The sequence below is a fragment of the Eschscholzia californica genome, unplaced genomic scaffold (assembly GCF_041429995.1).
Source record: "Eschscholzia californica isolate CP2 unplaced genomic scaffold, dmEscCali1.0.p SCAF_6, whole genome shotgun sequence".
NCBI classification, from domain to species: domain Eukaryota; kingdom Viridiplantae; phylum Streptophyta; class Magnoliopsida; order Ranunculales; family Papaveraceae; genus Eschscholzia; species Eschscholzia californica.
Genome location: NW_028238483.1, coordinates 15078580 through 15095655, shown reverse-complemented (window position 1 = coordinate 15095655; position 17076 = coordinate 15078580). Strand labels below are relative to the sequence as shown.

The 17076-nt window shown below is 36.4% G+C and overlaps 1 protein-coding gene and 1 long non-coding RNA gene across 2 annotated transcripts; both read left to right on the top strand.

Annotated features, from left to right (window-relative positions):
* The first annotated feature begins 772 nt into the window (after positions 1–772).
* LOC147531928 (beta-galactosidase 15-like) lies at positions 773–4598 on the top strand. The gene is made up of 12 exons (XM_086651237.1): positions 773–993; positions 1102–1197; positions 1300–1412; positions 1527–1593; positions 1701–1793; positions 1890–2033; positions 2132–2326; positions 2422–2981; positions 3068–3275; positions 3363–3473; positions 3589–3699; positions 3834–4598. Exons 1-12 carry the CDS (start codon positions 811–813, stop codon positions 4431–4433), a joined length of 2481 nt encoding a protein of 826 aa, XP_086507363.1. The 5' UTR covers positions 773–810; the 3' UTR covers positions 4434–4598.
* A 438-nt stretch (positions 4599–5036) lies between these two features.
* On the top strand, positions 5037–6817 carry LOC147531927 (uncharacterized). Its single transcript, XR_015228449.1, has 2 exons — positions 5037–5295; positions 6443–6817. It is a non-coding gene; the product is annotated as an uncharacterized LOC147531927 (long non-coding RNA).
* The last annotated feature ends 10259 nt before the right edge of the window (positions 6818–17076 follow it).

Genomic DNA, 17076 nt, shown 5'->3' with positions numbered 1-17076 from the left:
AAAGAAATCTATAAACTAAAAGGATTTCTTAAATAAACCTTTTCTAAAATTTTAAAGATAACAATATTTTTTTTTTTTGTTGAACATTAAAGATAACAACTACCAAAAAAAAATTTAACAACGTTATTTTGATACTTTCTCTGAAATGAAAATTTATTTTCAACACTCAATCTCAGCTAAAAATGGTGAATTATATTCTTCCAACGTCTCAAAATTCATAAGTATAGTGGCTCTCATAGTACTTGTGAGAGCCCCAAGCCTCCAGGCAGTTAACGATATTGTCCCCCATTTTTGCATCACACACGGGTAGAAGGTTTTGTTCTTGGCGAAGACTCCACGAGTCTCTTAAAAAGGCCTCACCACTTACCAAGCTTGTGCGTACACCTATATCCCAGGCTCCGGACACTCTCGTGAGCGATGTGAGACTATCACAATACTTGATGGCAATACTTGATGGCTTTTCATTACTCAAACATAAATAAATCATGAGTACTACAAGTAATGAAGATACCAACGATCAAGTATCAGTTAGATAGATAGAACGTGGTAGTCGGAACTAATTGGTAAAATAGAGGGGATTTGTGTTTGTGGTGTCAACAACGGAAAGCGAAGGTGTCCCTCCACATGTTTTTTCTTTTTTGTTTTTTCTTTTTTGTTTTATCTTTTTTTAGAAGACTAATTTTGATTTAGGATTTACTACAAAATAAAACAGTTCCTATATTTAGTCTCTTTAAACGTTATAAATACCTCTTCTTGAATAGAGAATTAGAATAAGGCTTTGTCCTCCTTCTTCATCATAAAACAAACATCATGACAGGTTCTTTCAGAGATAGTGCTTTCATTTTCGGGCTAGCTGTAGTATTGTTCTCTTTAAGCCTGTCCTCTGTAGTCACCGCCACCACCGTCACTACCGATTCCCGTGCCATAATTATCAATGGCGAGCGCCGTATTATCCTTTCCGGTTCTATCCATTATCCTCGAAGCACTCCTGAGGTAGTTTAAAAAGAAAATGAAATTAATGAGCATGAGCTCAAATTTTGAATATTTAATCCCCAAATATGAATATGGTCACTAAAATATACTTATTGAAATTGGTTACAGATGTGGCCGGATCTAATTCAGAAGTCCAAAGAAGGTGGGCTCGACACTATTGAGACATACATATTCTGGGACAGGCACGAACCTCGTCGTAGAGAGGTCCGTACATTACTTAGCTAACTGGATTTTCTTTTTGATGTTGTATATGTAAATATATTACATGCCTTATTGGTTGAACTTTTTCGTTTATGTTCTCTTTAGTACGATTTTTCGGGGAACCTCGACTTCATCAGATTTTTCAAGACAATACAAGCTGCAGGACTATACGTCATTCTTAGAATTGGTCCTTATGTTTGTGCTGAGTGGAATTATGGGTAATTATATATTTTGTTCGACATTGTCTCTTTCGTTGATCATTATTTTCGATTTACTATTCCTGAGTACTTCCTCCTATTTTTAATCTTTATTTTACACCTCTCATTTCTCAGAGGATTCCCCATGTGGTTACACAATCTACCAGGAATTCAATTGAGAACAGATAATCAAGTTTACAAGGTAACTAATTTACAATAACGACAACAGTTTTATGGTTCCTCGATCATAGACTTTCCAAAATATTTTATTCGACAATTTATTTTTATTTTTGTACAAATCCTGTGCAGGATGAAATGCAAACTTTCACTACCAAGATAGTAGACATGTGCAAAGAAGCAAAGCTCTTTGCACCACAAGGAGGTCCTATCATCCTTGCTCAGGTTCGTTCATAAACTCAGCATGTGTTTTCTTATTATTGTATTTAATTATTATATTGTCTTTCTTAATGCAAATTACTCCTTGTTGTTACTTGACAGATTGAAAACGAATACGGAAATGTTAATGGACCTTATGGACAAGCAGGGAAGTCATACATCCAATGGGCTGCAAACATGGCCTTGTCTCAAAACGTCGGTATCCCATGGGTTATGTGCCAACAGTCTGATGCCCCACAGACAATGGTAAACATTAAAACTTTCATTAAAAAGAAAAAAAAAAAACCTAGAACTAGTACGTACGAATTTTATGCTTAATGGATGAAAAATATAAAAATATGCAGATCAACACATGCAACGGTTTCTACTGTGATGAATTCACACCAAACAACCCAAAAAGCCCAAAGATGTGGACAGAGAACTGGACTGGATGGTTCAAGGGATGGGGTGGGGCAAACCCCCACAGAACAGCTGAAGATGTGGCCTATGCTGTTGCCCGCTTCTTCCAAAGGGATGGTATTCTCCAAAACTACTATATGGTGAATACTCTCTAACAATCTCCCTCAACCTTTTTAGAAATAGTAAGACTCGAAGGTTGGTCTAATCTTGGTTTGTCGTTGATGGGTTTGAACAGTATCATGGAGGAACCAACTTCGGTCGTACTACAGGAGGTCCATACATAGCAACGTCATATGATTATGACGCACCACTTGATGAATATGGAAACTTAAACCAACCCAAATGGGGACATCTTAAAGAACTTCATGCTGCCCTTAAATCTTCAGAGAAGATTTTAACTAGCGGTACACGAAATTCCACACAAGCACAGAGTAATGTCTGGGTTACCACCTATACATCTGGCAATGACAAAGTATGTTTCATTGCCAACGAAAACAACGATGATACAACTGTAGATTTGAACAACGTAAAATTCTTAGTACCTGGTTGGTCAGTTAGTATCCTCGCCGACTGTAACAAGGAAATCCACAACACTGCTAAAGTTAATGTGCAAACTTCAGTGATGGTAAATCAACCAAACAGTGCTGAAGATGAACCATCGCAGCTTACATGGTCATGGATGGCTGAATCAATAAAGGATACCCTAAAAGGAAAGGGCACCACTACAGCAAATAAGCTTCTTGAACAAAAAGAAACCACCGTTGACGCTTCTGACTACTTGTGGTACATGACTAGGTACGGACGTTTATTATGTTTCTTAATCTTTTGGAGTATAAGATCATTTTTCAAACATTAATCTTTATTAAATATTTTTGTTACAGCGTTGTAGGTGATGCACACAAAGGATTACAGACTCTACGTGTGAGTACCACAGGCCATGTACTTCATGCTTACGTCAATGGGAAACTCATCGGCTCCGATTGGGGAGGCAAAAATGGTGGATCATATGGATTTGTTTTTGAGAAACAAGTCCCTTTGAAACCAGGAAAAAACACTATCTCATTACTTAGTGCCACAGTCGGATTAAAGGTACCATTGTTTTATGACCTTTGAATAGTGATTTTGAATAATTAATGGTTTCTAAAATCTAAATTCGGCTTTCTCTTATGTGGGTAGAATTACGGTTCATTTTTCGATTTGGAGAAAACGGGAATATTGGGACCAATTCAATTGATTGGAAGCAACAACAATACTAAAGACTTGTCAAACAGCACTTGGTCTTATAAGGTATAATACTAAATGAATGTATCTGTTTTACATGAAGAAATGTTAAGAGTTTATGTTTTGCGAAAATCGACAATTGATCTGTTATTGATATTTTTGTTGCAATTGGAATGTGCAGGTTGGGTTGAACGGAGAGAGCAGAAAAGTATTTGATCCAAGTGCAAAGTCGCGCCATGCCAAATGGACTAATGAGCAACTTGCCATATACAGGCCCATGACTTGGTACAAGGTATTACCTCAAATCATACAGACAATGATTATTCCTATCGAACTTCTTTTTCCGATCATAATCCCTCTTACTATTCTTATTGTCTACCTTTATTCATTTACAAAGAAAGCTCTAATTAAGCCTTCTTTATGCAGACAATTTTCAAGGCTCCTTTGGGGACAGAACCAGTAGTTGTTGACTTGAAAGGTATGGGTAAGGGTCATGCTTGGGTCAATGGTCATAGCATCGGACGGTTCTGGCCAACATTTCTCGCCAAAAATGACGGTTGTGATGCAAAGTGTGATTATCGAGGAAAGTACAATGAAAAGAAATGTTTGACCAACTGTGGAAATCCATCTCAAAGATGGTATCATGTACCACGATCGTTCCTCAATGATGAATCAAATACCTTGATATTATTCGAAGAATTCGGTGGTAATCCAACACAAGTTAATTTCCAAACCGTTACAGTAGGTACAGCTTGTGGCAACGCTTACGAAGGAAGTACATTGCAATTGTCATGTCATGGGGGTCGTAGCATTTCGTCCATCAAATTCGCTAGCTTTGGTGATCCCAAAGGCTCATGTGGATCGTTTCAGAAGGGCAGTTGTGAGGCCTCCAACACACTCTCTGCTATTCAAAAGGTATGTGTTGGGAAAGAGAGTTGTACCATCAATGTTTCAGATGCAACCTTTGGATCAAGCGACTGTGGCAAAGATGTTGTGAAGAGATTGGCTGTAGAAGCTGTTTGCTAGAGAATGGTTTCTCTCTTCTTTATATTCCTAAATTTACAACATGTTCAAAGAGTGGAACCCCCTATTGTGAAGAAGGGGGTAAACTTGAGAAGAAAGTGAATTGTAATTTTATTGCTTTTGGATACTAATAATATGAAATAAAGAACGAAAAAAGACTTCTATATATTTTTAATAATGTCGCAATATCCTCCCTTTCGCCCTATTTCTTTGGGTTTTTTGAAAAACTCAACTTATGACGGGAGTTTATTTATCAATTTTTGGGTTTATGATCTAAAAGTTGACCTCTAATACTAGATTCAATTCACCCCATTATTAAAAAGGCTTGTAATCTCTTAATAAAATGCCATGGTCCAAAGCGAGCAAAGCTTCTCTTTAGGCTTGCCTAAGCCATACACGTGTGTCCTCAATAAGATCCATTAAACGCCAAGGTGCATCTTCCGAGCCGTTAGATAGAAATCCAACGATGGAGAGGCAGTCACTTTCAAATATAAAACTCAGGGTCCCCAACTGAGTACCCATTTGCAACCCTAGTCGAACAACTCTTAGTTCACTGTGAATGCCAGATTTCGGGTTAAAGTTTTCTCTGTTTGACGCTAGAATCCCGCCTCTGCAGTTTCGAGCAAGGGTCGCCGTAGACCCTCTCTCCAGATTGAGACCCCCATCAACATTTATCTTTAGTTTCCCATGAATAGGAGGATTCCAGTGCGTTATCTGCAAGGTTGAAGTAGGATTGTTAGTAGCATTAAGAGAAGGAACATACCTGAGGTTTTGCATTGCCGATCTATAGATCCGAGTAAGATTCAGTTGGATTCCATTAAAATGAAGATCATTCCGTCCCAACCACCACGACCAAAGGAGATAAGTATATATATTCCAATTTTTATTCCCTCTTTCTCCTTGATTAAGTAGATTCTTTAAGTTGGTAATGGGATCTGTGGTCATTTGTTGTTGAAAATTTGGTTCAGTAAGCTCCATGAGTTGTTTAAATTTTGGGCATTCTCCAAATAAGTGTTTGTATTGTTTCTGTACCATCTTGACGTATCACACACTCTTGATCAGTGATTTGCATTCTCTTTCCTATATTGCTTAAAACTGCTATTCCATCATGAATTAAGCGCCATATGAACATCTGTATCTTAGGGCTCATATCGTTTTAACCCCATAGTTTCATCCAAGAGAACTCAATGATATTGGTGGGTAGTGCAGGTTGATTATGGATAGAAGCATAGTAGGATTTAGGAGAAAATTTTCCCGAAGGATGAGGGGACCAAACTAATTTTCTAGTATGATTATTGATGGTAATTGGATTTATGAAATAGCAGGTGTAGTCACAGGATCGAAATACTGTTGAATCATGTTTAGGTTCCAACTATGATTAGAGATATCAATAAGATCTAACACCCAATAAATATTAGAGGGTAAAGGTGAGATAGGTATAGGAGCATTATTTGGTATATTTGGTACCCAAGGGTCATGTGGAAGCTTGATATATGATCCATCACCTACTAACCAAAGTACATGTTGTCTAAAAAAAGGTCTGATCTCTATGATTGATTGCCACAATGTAGACTTAGAACTTGAATTGTTGTTGTTCCAAAAATTGTCTTGATTGAAATATTTACCTTTCAAAAGTCTAACCCATATTGTTGCCGGATTAGTCAGAATACGCCATATTCTCTTTGCTACGAGAGAGTCATTCACTTGCTCTAGTGTTCTGATGCCTAGCCCCCCTGCTGTTTTGGGCTATAGATGATTTCCCAGTTTATGAAATGAATTCTTCTTTCATCTGTACTGTGTCCCCACCAAAAGGTCTCGTTCTTTCTGTTCAAGTTTTACAATAGTATGCTTTCGGATTTTTTGTAAGCTGAATGGTTAAGTACAGTAAGAGTTTATAACAGACTTAATCAATACTGTTCTGCCTGCTTGGGTAACCATTTTCCCTTTCCATCCTGCTAGCATGTTATTGAATTTTTCATTAAGCCAATTGTAACTTTGGATTCTGTTTCCAGGTTTTCTTATCAAAGAGCCCAGATATTTGGCATGTTCATCCATCACTGGAGTATGTAGTTCATGGGCATATCTATTCCTTATATCCGAGGGGACTCGAGAATCAATGTATATTGCTGATTTCTCCAGGTTGATCATCCGTCAAGAAAAATTAGAGTAACAAGCAATGATATTTTTGATGCCTAGTAAGTTACGATCATTGGCATTCCCAAAGAAGATAAGATCGTCCGCAAATAATAAGTGTGAGATGCTAGGGCAGTGTTTATTTGCTTTATATCCTATAAATGTATCTCGAGACTCATATAGTGAAATCAGTAGAGATAGGGACTGGACCATGAGAATAAAAGGGTAGGGTGACAAGGGACACCTTTAACTTAGGCCACGACTCGACTCAAAACTGCCATACAAGCCTCCATTAATTTGTATGTTGAAGGAGGCCGAGGTGACACAATGCATTATTAAGCCCAAAATAGGGCCATGGATACCCGTAGCAGATAAAATCGTCTCTAAAAAGGTCAAATCAACGCGATCGTAAGCCTTCGCCATGTTCATTTTTAGGGTGAAACCCCCTTTCTTGGCCTGAGAGATGTGCATAGAGTGTAGAAGCTCCTGAGTGGTCATAATATTATCTAATATTTGTCGGTCAGGAGCAAAAGCATTTTGGTTCCAACTTATACAATTCTCTAAAAAAGGACGGATTCGGTTAGCGATGATTTTAGTGATGAACTTGTAGACAGAATTACATCAAGCAATCGACCGAAAATTTGTGGCTGCAGTAGGAGATTTTACCTTGGGGATGAGGGCTAAAGTAGTAATGTTGAGACTGGGGTCGAAGGTACCTGTGATGAAAAACTGTTGAATAAATTCTACTAGTTCTGCTCCCACCACTTCCCAATTGTGTTGGTAGAAGTGGCAAGGTAGTCCATCAGGTCTCGGGCTCTTTGATGACCCCATGTTCATAACCACCTGCTTTATTTCCTCCTCAGTGTGAATGCAAGAAATACTACTCAGAGCCTCAGCTGGTATGGCTTGATGTGCTTGTAAGATTTCAGATGGGCATGGGCCCACTGGTTCCGAAGAGAACAAGTTCTGAAAATGAGCAACCAATTCCGATGCGATGTCCTTATCATCTGTTAGAACATCTCCTGACAAGTTCTGTGTTTGAGTAATTCTATTTTTCTGTCTACGTTGAGTCATGGAGAGATGGAACACCTTGGTATTACAGCCTCCGTTTTGTGCCTGCCCATTTCTGTCTCGATCTTTGTTCGGCTTTAGTTCTGTGTATTTCCTCTAAATGCAAAATATGTTCCTACAGTTCAGATACAATGCCAAGGGTATCCACTGTGGGCAGACATTCTTGTATATCTAACAATCTTTTCCTCAGGATTTTCAGTCTATTTTGTATGACCCCGAAAGCCCTTTTACTCCAAACACGAAGGGACGATTTAACTTTAACTACTCTGTCATGAAAAGACCCATTGGTTGCATCCCAGGCAGTCTTAAAAGTTTCAGTAAAATCAGAGTACTTAGTCCAGTGAATTTCATATTTGGCAATAGTGTCTAGAGTTTTATCCTGCGATTTAAGGCGCAAGAGAATGGGGGCATGGTCACTGTTATACCTAGTTAAGTGAAAAAAAAATCGCATTAGGGAAATGGAGGAGCCAAGAGGCGTTGCAAATTGCTCGATCTAGTCTCTCCCTTGTAAGGTGGTGATGTGCTCGATTGTTGGTCCAAGTATAACCTGGACCATTGAAACCAAGGCCCAAGAGGCCAGTAATGTTCATGAAAGAATTAAACTGGTTAAGAAATGGAATTGTACCAGAACCACCCCACTTGTCAGAGTAAGAACCAATAGTATTAAAATCACCAATACAGCAGATGGGATCTGTAACGTTTTGAATTCTGAGGGAAAGGTCCATCCAAAATTTGGGTCTGTCACTTAGTCTGGGAGGGCCATAAATGCAAAATAAGTCTCAAGTGAAGGACGAATCACTAGTGATTGTTAAATGGATTAAATTTTTTGAAAAATAATTAACATTATCATCAATATTGTCGGTCCAGTAAACTAACAAACCTCCACTGCGACCGGAAGAGGGAACAATAAAATTCTTTTTTAAACCTAGATAATTAAAAGAGGGCATAGAGGAAATAGAAGTAAGGTGGGTTTCAGAGAGGAACACTAGATCCGTAGTGGTGGAATTGAGGAACAATTTTAAGCTTGATTTTGTCGGGTCATACCTGAGCCCCCGACAATTCCATCCTCGGTAACTCATTGCTCCATCGACATTGGGGTTGCCGTGACCCTTGTAGTTGTATTATCTTCTGAGATATGACTGGTTGATCTCTTGGTGTGTCTTTTCCGTGTATCCAATGGCATTTCAAAAGTCGGTGATGTGGAGGTAGCTGAATTCCCCTGAAAACTTCTATTGACAATGAAGTCAGCATCACTGAGTACATCTGAAGTAGATTGTTGTTGATATCCCAAAGAACAACTGGGACCCGCAGTACCTGTATTATTTAATTTTGCTTTCTTTGCCTGCGTTAATATAGTTAGTAATTCACCAAACTTTCTGTTATTGGGGGCACCGGTTCCGACATAGGAGTTTCAGGAACAGGCCCAAAGATGCCGGAACTGTTGTCCAGAAGAGAAAAAGATCCATGTTCCTTAGCCACTCCTCTGGCTGCAAAGGGAACACGGAAGGACTCGTTATATCGAGGGAACTGGACTTTAGCCACGAGAGCATGATGTTGAGGGTTGGTGCTCAACTTTAATAAGTTAGTAAATTGAAGGACGAATGGACATAATTTGATTGAATGTCAAATACGACCACACGATGTGCAAAATCATGGTAATTTCTCAATCCTAAGTTCGATGGAGAGTAACTTTGTATTAGAAAGTTTCAAATTAACTCTAGGAGTTAAAGGTTTGGTGATACTTAATTCTACAAATAGTCTACTAAAGACGCTCCATTTAAAAGCGTCTTCAGGAGTAGTAGGCTTAAAACTGCCTAAAGTACCAGCCAATTTATTAAGGGTAGTCGAATTTAGGTGGCCAATTGGTATTCCATGAAATTGGATCCAAAACCAGGCCATGTCAAAATTATGTTCGCTTGGGGCTAAATGAGGCATGCGGATCTGTAATACTACAAGATCCTCGGCTATTACCCAAGGCGAACTTTCTATAGCCAGACCTAATTCACTAGATTAACAAATCGTATGAGAAAAATATCGTCCGAGATCTCAGTGAGAGTAAATTTATGAGGACCATGAAGAACCTTAAAGATCCTCATCATAGCCAACCCGATGTCCACCTTTTTGTTACTAATGAATTTGAGAAGACCATTCTTTGGGAGTTCCTCTATAGTTATGTTCTCGATGTTGTCTACTGACGGAATGTCTACGTCCGCCATGGTTAGGTCTGCAAACTTCTGGATCAATTCAGAAATAGGAGTATCCATAGTGTTGAAAGATTTAAGATTAAGGGAGATTAGAGGATAGGAAGGAGACGACTGAAATGAGACTGATTTTCACGAATTAATGCCTCTGAAAGGCAACGAAAGAGTATAAGAACAGAGAAGAGGGGAAGAGAATTCGTTGGTAACTGCAAGGAACCACTATTAAAATCGCTAACTTTCCCAGTAACTGGCGAAATAACCACCCTAAAAAGGTGGGTATCGGAGAAGAATACAAAAAAGACGTGGCGCCACTTAATATTAAAATACCTCAGCCCGGGAGCGAAATAACCCAATACCGTTTTTGCCATTTCAGTCCTATTTGTATTCTCAGTATTGGATTACACGTGGTTTTCAAGTTTCTTATTTGTGAGGGTTACTTCCAATTTAGCCGCTCATTGCAAACTTTGACCCCAATATTAATCTAGCAACCAAATTTGGTTGCAAGACTCTCATTCCATCAAGTAATTTTAGCTTTAGGTTTTCAATTTCTTTTTAGACTATTTTCTTCCATACTTTTTCTTTCTATTTTAAACCATCTTCATGTCTGAAAATGACTCTATCGGAGATAAGTGTCGATCGACCATCTAGTTATAATTTTCCCGCACGCACACAGAAACACATACACATACTCTCTCTCTCTCATCTTCTTTCTCTCTCCCTCATCCTCTTTCTTATTTCTTTCTTTTTCTTTCAGAAAGAGTTAATGTATTGATCGATCATATCTCTTTCTCTTGATCATTATTTCTCTTTGCATCTCTTATTCATATCTCTTTCTTTTGATCATATTTTTTAATTTCTCGATCTCCCTATCTTACTTTCAGAAATTTAAGGAGATACTATCTTCGAGGGAGAAGAAATCTCGAAGAGGATTTAGAGACTTGCAACAACCTGTGGATTCCAATGAATATCTCATTAAGTAAGTTGGAGAGTAACCTTTCAGAGAATTAGGCTATCATTAACTAAATTTTGGAAGACTACTTAGTTCAAAAAGATTTCGGAAGTTTTCTTTTATGCAAGTTTAATGAAAATAATGTAGATGTTTACAATTTCTTACACACAAACATTTCTATAAAAGAAACTGGTCGAGTTTCATGTTTGACTATGTTATAATATTTTTCAGAATTCTACTTCTTGTGCAAACTCGTGCACAATGTAAAAACTTTTTTAGTGAGTAAACGTTGCATAATATGTCTGAGCTTTTATAAACCTTACTATGTGCAAACTCGTGAAAATTTACTTGCGTAGTTAAATTTTAGAAAATTGATGGAGAAAAGAAATGACCTAAGGAGATTTGACAAAATAAATCTATATACATACAGAAACGAAGTGGAGGGCCACATTTTTTTAGTTAGCCTCACAAAAGTTAGGGTCGGCCCTGATTTTAATATTTGTCAAAGAAACACATTTTGTATCCACTTTCTCATTACTTTTGATTTCTAAACATGCCGATTCAAATTATGTTTCGTAGCATGATTTTCCATATCGTAACCTACAAAACAAGATTTCCACTCATAATAATGTGCATATACATATAAAGATTTATCTATGTATTTTGATTTTATTATTGGGATTCAATTTGTATTTTTGCTCTATACCAAAACGATTTTGCTATACTCTCTCAAGACAAAAGTTAATCCGGATTGTGTTCAAAATAGATAATGCACAATTTTTTTATGTTTGAAGTTAGATTTGCTTCACACATTATCAAAGAATAATAATGCAAACTGCATTTTGTACTGTCTGTTTATAGTTTAAATTGGTTTTGTGTCCAAAAAATGTATTGTAGTATACAAATTTCATTTTATACACATCATCAGAAAACTTACTAAATTATTATTATTATTTTTTTTTGTTTTGTTGAAACGAAAACTTACTAAATTATAAAATGAGCTTTGGTCTATACATAGTGCATTTTGATAACATTCTTTAAAATGTGTCTCGCAAATCTCATTTTGTTTCTTACAAACGTGTTTTGGTACTTTTTAGTTCATTTGGTGATATATGGGGATTCCAATCATTAACACAACGTATCAGAATGTATAGTAAAAAACAGAAAGTCTTGTTTGGTATATAAAATTTTATCTTCTTGAATCAGTTTTTATGATGTTGTATATAACATGCATTTTGTATTTGATAAAACACTTTTCTATATTGTCACAAACATAAACAATAAACAGAGCATACAAAATATATTTTGTAGTATTATATTTTGAAAATGTTTCAAGTAAATCTCGTTTTTAATCATAAATAAAATCATTTTTTCATCGTCTATTTACTAGACAAGACAAAATTCAGTATAGCAAGACCGATTTTGTATGGGGCAAAATACACACTGAAACAAATAAATATGACCAAAATACTGATGTGAATCCACATATACCAAATTGCACATATCTCGTTTTGTAAACCACAATATAGAAAATCATGATACAAAACATAATTTGAAACAACATGTTTATAAGCAGAAATATAAAATGGATGATACAAAATGTGTTTTATAATAGACAACTATTAAAATGACAAATATATTTTTACAGTTGTAATGAAATAAGATGATGAAGATGAAACGTTAAACAAAAAGATGAAGTTGATGGAACTTGAACATGAAGCATATATGAAATATATGAAATATTTTTATTACAAAACACGTTTTGTGATGAAAGCTTGCCTAAATCGGGAAACAAAATATAATTTTATGAGCATTTTTTTTGTATACTTGTTAAGAAAATTATTTAGCAAAATGAGTTTTGTAATAGATAATTTGTGCAAGGGTACTGAAGCTGAAACATAAGTTTGAAGATGAAGCCCTATAAAAAAGATGAAAAAGAAAAAAATAACCTTGAAGATGAAAATGTCAAAATGAAAGCATAAAGAAAACATGAAGATGAATTTTCAAGTGTCTTTAGAGCTTCTCATAAGCATTACCAAAGAATCTTAGTTCTATACTTGTCTTGTTTGTCAGGAGAAAAGCCATCAAATTCAAAGCAAGATGCTCGACACAAAGCGGAGGAGGAAGGAGTTTTAAATGCTGGGTGGGGGACCTCTTATTTTCTATTATAGTTGCATCGATAGGCATGGTAGGAAGAGTAGATATGCATGTTTTACTTTTATGTAGATGTATCAGTGATCATATTTTCATGATTTATGTCGTTGATTTCGACGAAGTTTATATCGTTGATTATGCGTATCGATGTGGTGGTTTTGTGATGAAGTTTATATGCAAAATGACTTACAAACTAATAGTTTTAAACAATTTGTGCTAATCAATGTCTTGAAAAACTTAAAGATTTTTTCATGATTTATGAGATTGGTGAAGTGGGTTCAAATGAGTCATGTGGGTTTTGACAGTTGAAGTGCTCCACTCTCAGGCCAAGATTTTCACTTAGGTTGGACACTCAGGCTCGAAGATTTTCCACCCTGACTATCCTATTATGTTCTGACATTCGGGCCTCAAGGGATGTACAACTCAGACCGCCCGACTAGTTTTGGAATTGATTGGGATCCCTCTGCTTTCTATGATACGACTTTTCATGTATCAGTTTCGTGTTTGATAAGATAAGTAACTAGCTAAAAATCCCAATCTCATTTAAGGGTGAATGAGTTAGTTCTTACTCTTTTGAGATGACAAGTGAATGAGATTTTTTACAAGAAAAGAGTATAACTTCCTGACTTTGATATAATAGGTACATTTGACAAAATCCCACAAAATAATTACATACTAGAGTACCGATAAGAATAGACACTTCGTCCCAAACACGGACACTAGAGGGACTACCTAACTATTTGAATTTAGTGAAGCTAAGACGTATATACTTAAGCTAGGTGTATATACTTACTATGAGGTTAGCCTATGAATGACTGATGAGTTACCCAGTGGAAAAGTGACCAGCCTACCTAAAGATAAGATACTTTTTCGAGAGAATGTTGATATTCTGGTTAGTGTTGGTATGGGATGTACAAGCCAATGCACTACAAAGTTCTTTGGGTAACTCACTATAGGTTGGGAGTCAACCATGGGTGGATAGTTAAGTTTGTTACTGTACGTATATGATATGCACGGGTCACTATATATATGTATATGTGTGTGTGTGTGTGTGCGCGCGCATGTATATATGCAAGAAATAATGTTTATATAGCAGTCCTTATTTCGCTCCAAAACTTTCATCGTTTTCTAATCTTTTTTTTCATTATCTGTTTTTTAAAACATATTTTTGATATTTTCACTATTTTTATTTTTCGAACTGTTTTTTTCATTATTTTGGGTTACCTGCTGATTTTTGCTGATTTTTGTGACCATTTTTCCAAACGTTGTTCTTTTGTATTTCTGAACTATTATCTTTTGCAATGAATGGATATTAGACAAACTCAAACACCAATTTGTATCGAACAAACACCTGTTTGTATTTGTTTGTTCTTTTCCTCTTTTAAAATTTACATTTTAGTGGAGTTTTTGTCTTCGTTATTTTCTTCAAAATGCATACATTAATATTTTTTAAAATACAAACACCAATTTGTAGAAAAAAAAACATTCCTTTAATCAATCATTTCAGTCGTGTTTTTAAACCACAACCCAAATAGAACTAAACAAAAATCATGAAAATCGTACAATCACAAACAATCAAATAAAACATCAAACGAGATAACAAAACTAATAGAAACGGCAACTGCAACATAGATCACAAAAGTGACAAAAGCAAGATTATAATCATATAACAATGAGATGAAAAATCATATCAGAAATGAAATCAGGAAAAAGATCATAACCAAGATTTTTTATATTGTTTTGCAACCAATTAATACATTAATCAATTCATTGTAAAACCATAGATCTACTTCTAGAAACGGGTATATATATGAAGAATTTTGAGGAGAGGAGAGATTGAGAGAATTGTAACTAATTTTATTAATATTGAGAATCGTTACAATAATTGAGCACTTATCTCTTACTTATACTCTTTATTCTCTTAGAGAGAGAAAGTCAGTTAAACAGTTATAAAGAGAGAGTGAGAGTTTGTTACAGTTATAACAAAAATTCAAATATAACAGAAAGTCGGATGAAATGAAATGTCATTTCTCTTATACTCCCCTTATTCAGACTGATGTTGGGACATTGAAGCAAGGCATTAGGATGTTCTTGAGCGTGAGAAAAGAGTCCCTAGGCAACCCCTTAGTAAAAATATCTACAACTTGATTAGTTGATGAAACAAACACAATTTTCGGAACACCTTGAGTGACTAGATCCCTTACAAAGTGATAGTCCACTTCAATGTGCTTAGTCCGAGCATGAAAAATTGGATTTTGAGCACGGTTAATTGAATTCATAATTTCTCATATTATTTCTCTTGTATGTACAATCATTTATAACTAAATTACAAGATAAATATAGTTAGAGAATTAAAGCAAATAAGATAAGAGATATTTCTAATCTAATTACAGAATTATAATATATATATACATATATATATATACATATATATATATAAGATATATAGAAATATAAAATATATTCTCCTAATTCCAACACTCCCCCTCAAGCTGGGGCGAAGATGTTGACGAGCCCGAGCTTGACAAGTGATGACTGCAGTAATGATGGACCAACAGGTTTAGTAAACATATCAGCAGTTTGATTAGAGGACGAGACAAAAATTGGTTTGATGACACCTGAGTAAACTTTCTCTCGAATGAAGTGAATATCTACTTCTATATGCTTTGTTCTTTCATGAAGGACTGAGTCTGAAGATAACATGATGGCAGACTTATTATCACAAAATAGTGTAGAAGACTCCATTTCCGGAAAGCCTAATTCAGTTAAAAGGGAACGAAGCCAAATGATCTCACATGTGCCTTGAGCCATGGCACGATACTCAGATTCTGCAGAAGATCTTGACACCACTGCTTGCTTCTTACTTTTCCAAGCTAAAAGATGATTACCACGAAACACACATATACCAGAGGTTGATCTCCTATCACCTCTTGATCCTGCATAATCAGCATCAGTAAAACTAGAGAGGCCTGACTGTGCTCCTGTGGCATAAAATAAACCAAGAACAGGACAAGTCTTTAGGTACCGAAGAATATGGTAAGCGGCATCCATATGAGCGGTACGTGGTGCGTGCATGAATTGACTTACAACACTCACTGCATATGTGAGATCAGGTCGTGTATTTGTCAAGTAAATGAGGTGACCCACTAATCGTTGGTACCGTGATGGATCAGGTAATAATTCCCCAGACTCTGTAGTTAGTTTAAGGTTTGGGTCCATAGGCGTAGATGCAGGCCTACACCCAAGCATACCTGTATCCTGAAGGAGATCGATGGTGTACTTCCATTGAGATAAAGATATTCCCCGAGAAGATCGAGCAACCACGATGCCAAGAAAATACCGAAGAAGACCCAAATCCTTCATATCAAACGAGTTCCCGAGAGCTTCTTTTACTTGAAAGATGCCAGATGGATCATCTCCGGTAATGATTATGTCATCAACATAAACTGAGAGGATAATACAATGACCCTGAAAACGACGAATAAAACATGTGTGATCTGAGTGACACTGCGAAAATCCCAAAGATTTGACCACATCACTAAAACGACTAAACCATGCTCTAGGAGATTGCTTAAGACCATATAGGGATTTGCGAAGGCGACAAACTTTCCCTGAATACTCCCCCTGAGCCCGAAATCCCGGTGGAGGGTCCATATATATGGGTTCCGATAAATCGCCATTAAGAAATGCATTTTTGACATCAAGTTGATAAAGAGGCCATGAATTAGAAGCAGCAAGAGATACCAACAAACGGATTGTGGTTAGCTTAGCAACGGGGGAAAATGTAGCATTAAAGTCCTTTCCTGGTACCTGAGTGAATCCTTTCGCGACAAGACGAGCTTTATATATGTCAATGGTACCATCACTTAAATATTTCACACTGAAAACCCACTCACATCCCACTATTTTCTCTCCAGTAGGTAAACTAACCAACTCCCATGTCTGATTATGTTGAAGGGCATTCATTTCAGCTTGCATAGCATCCACCCACTTAGGATTTTGAAGAGCCTCATGAAAAGAGCGAGGAATAGAAACTGAATCAACCTGACTGAGAAAAGAGTGATATTGATCTGAAATATCCTGATAGGACAGATACTGAGAAATAGGATGATTAGTGTTGCATGTAAGTAGATACCGC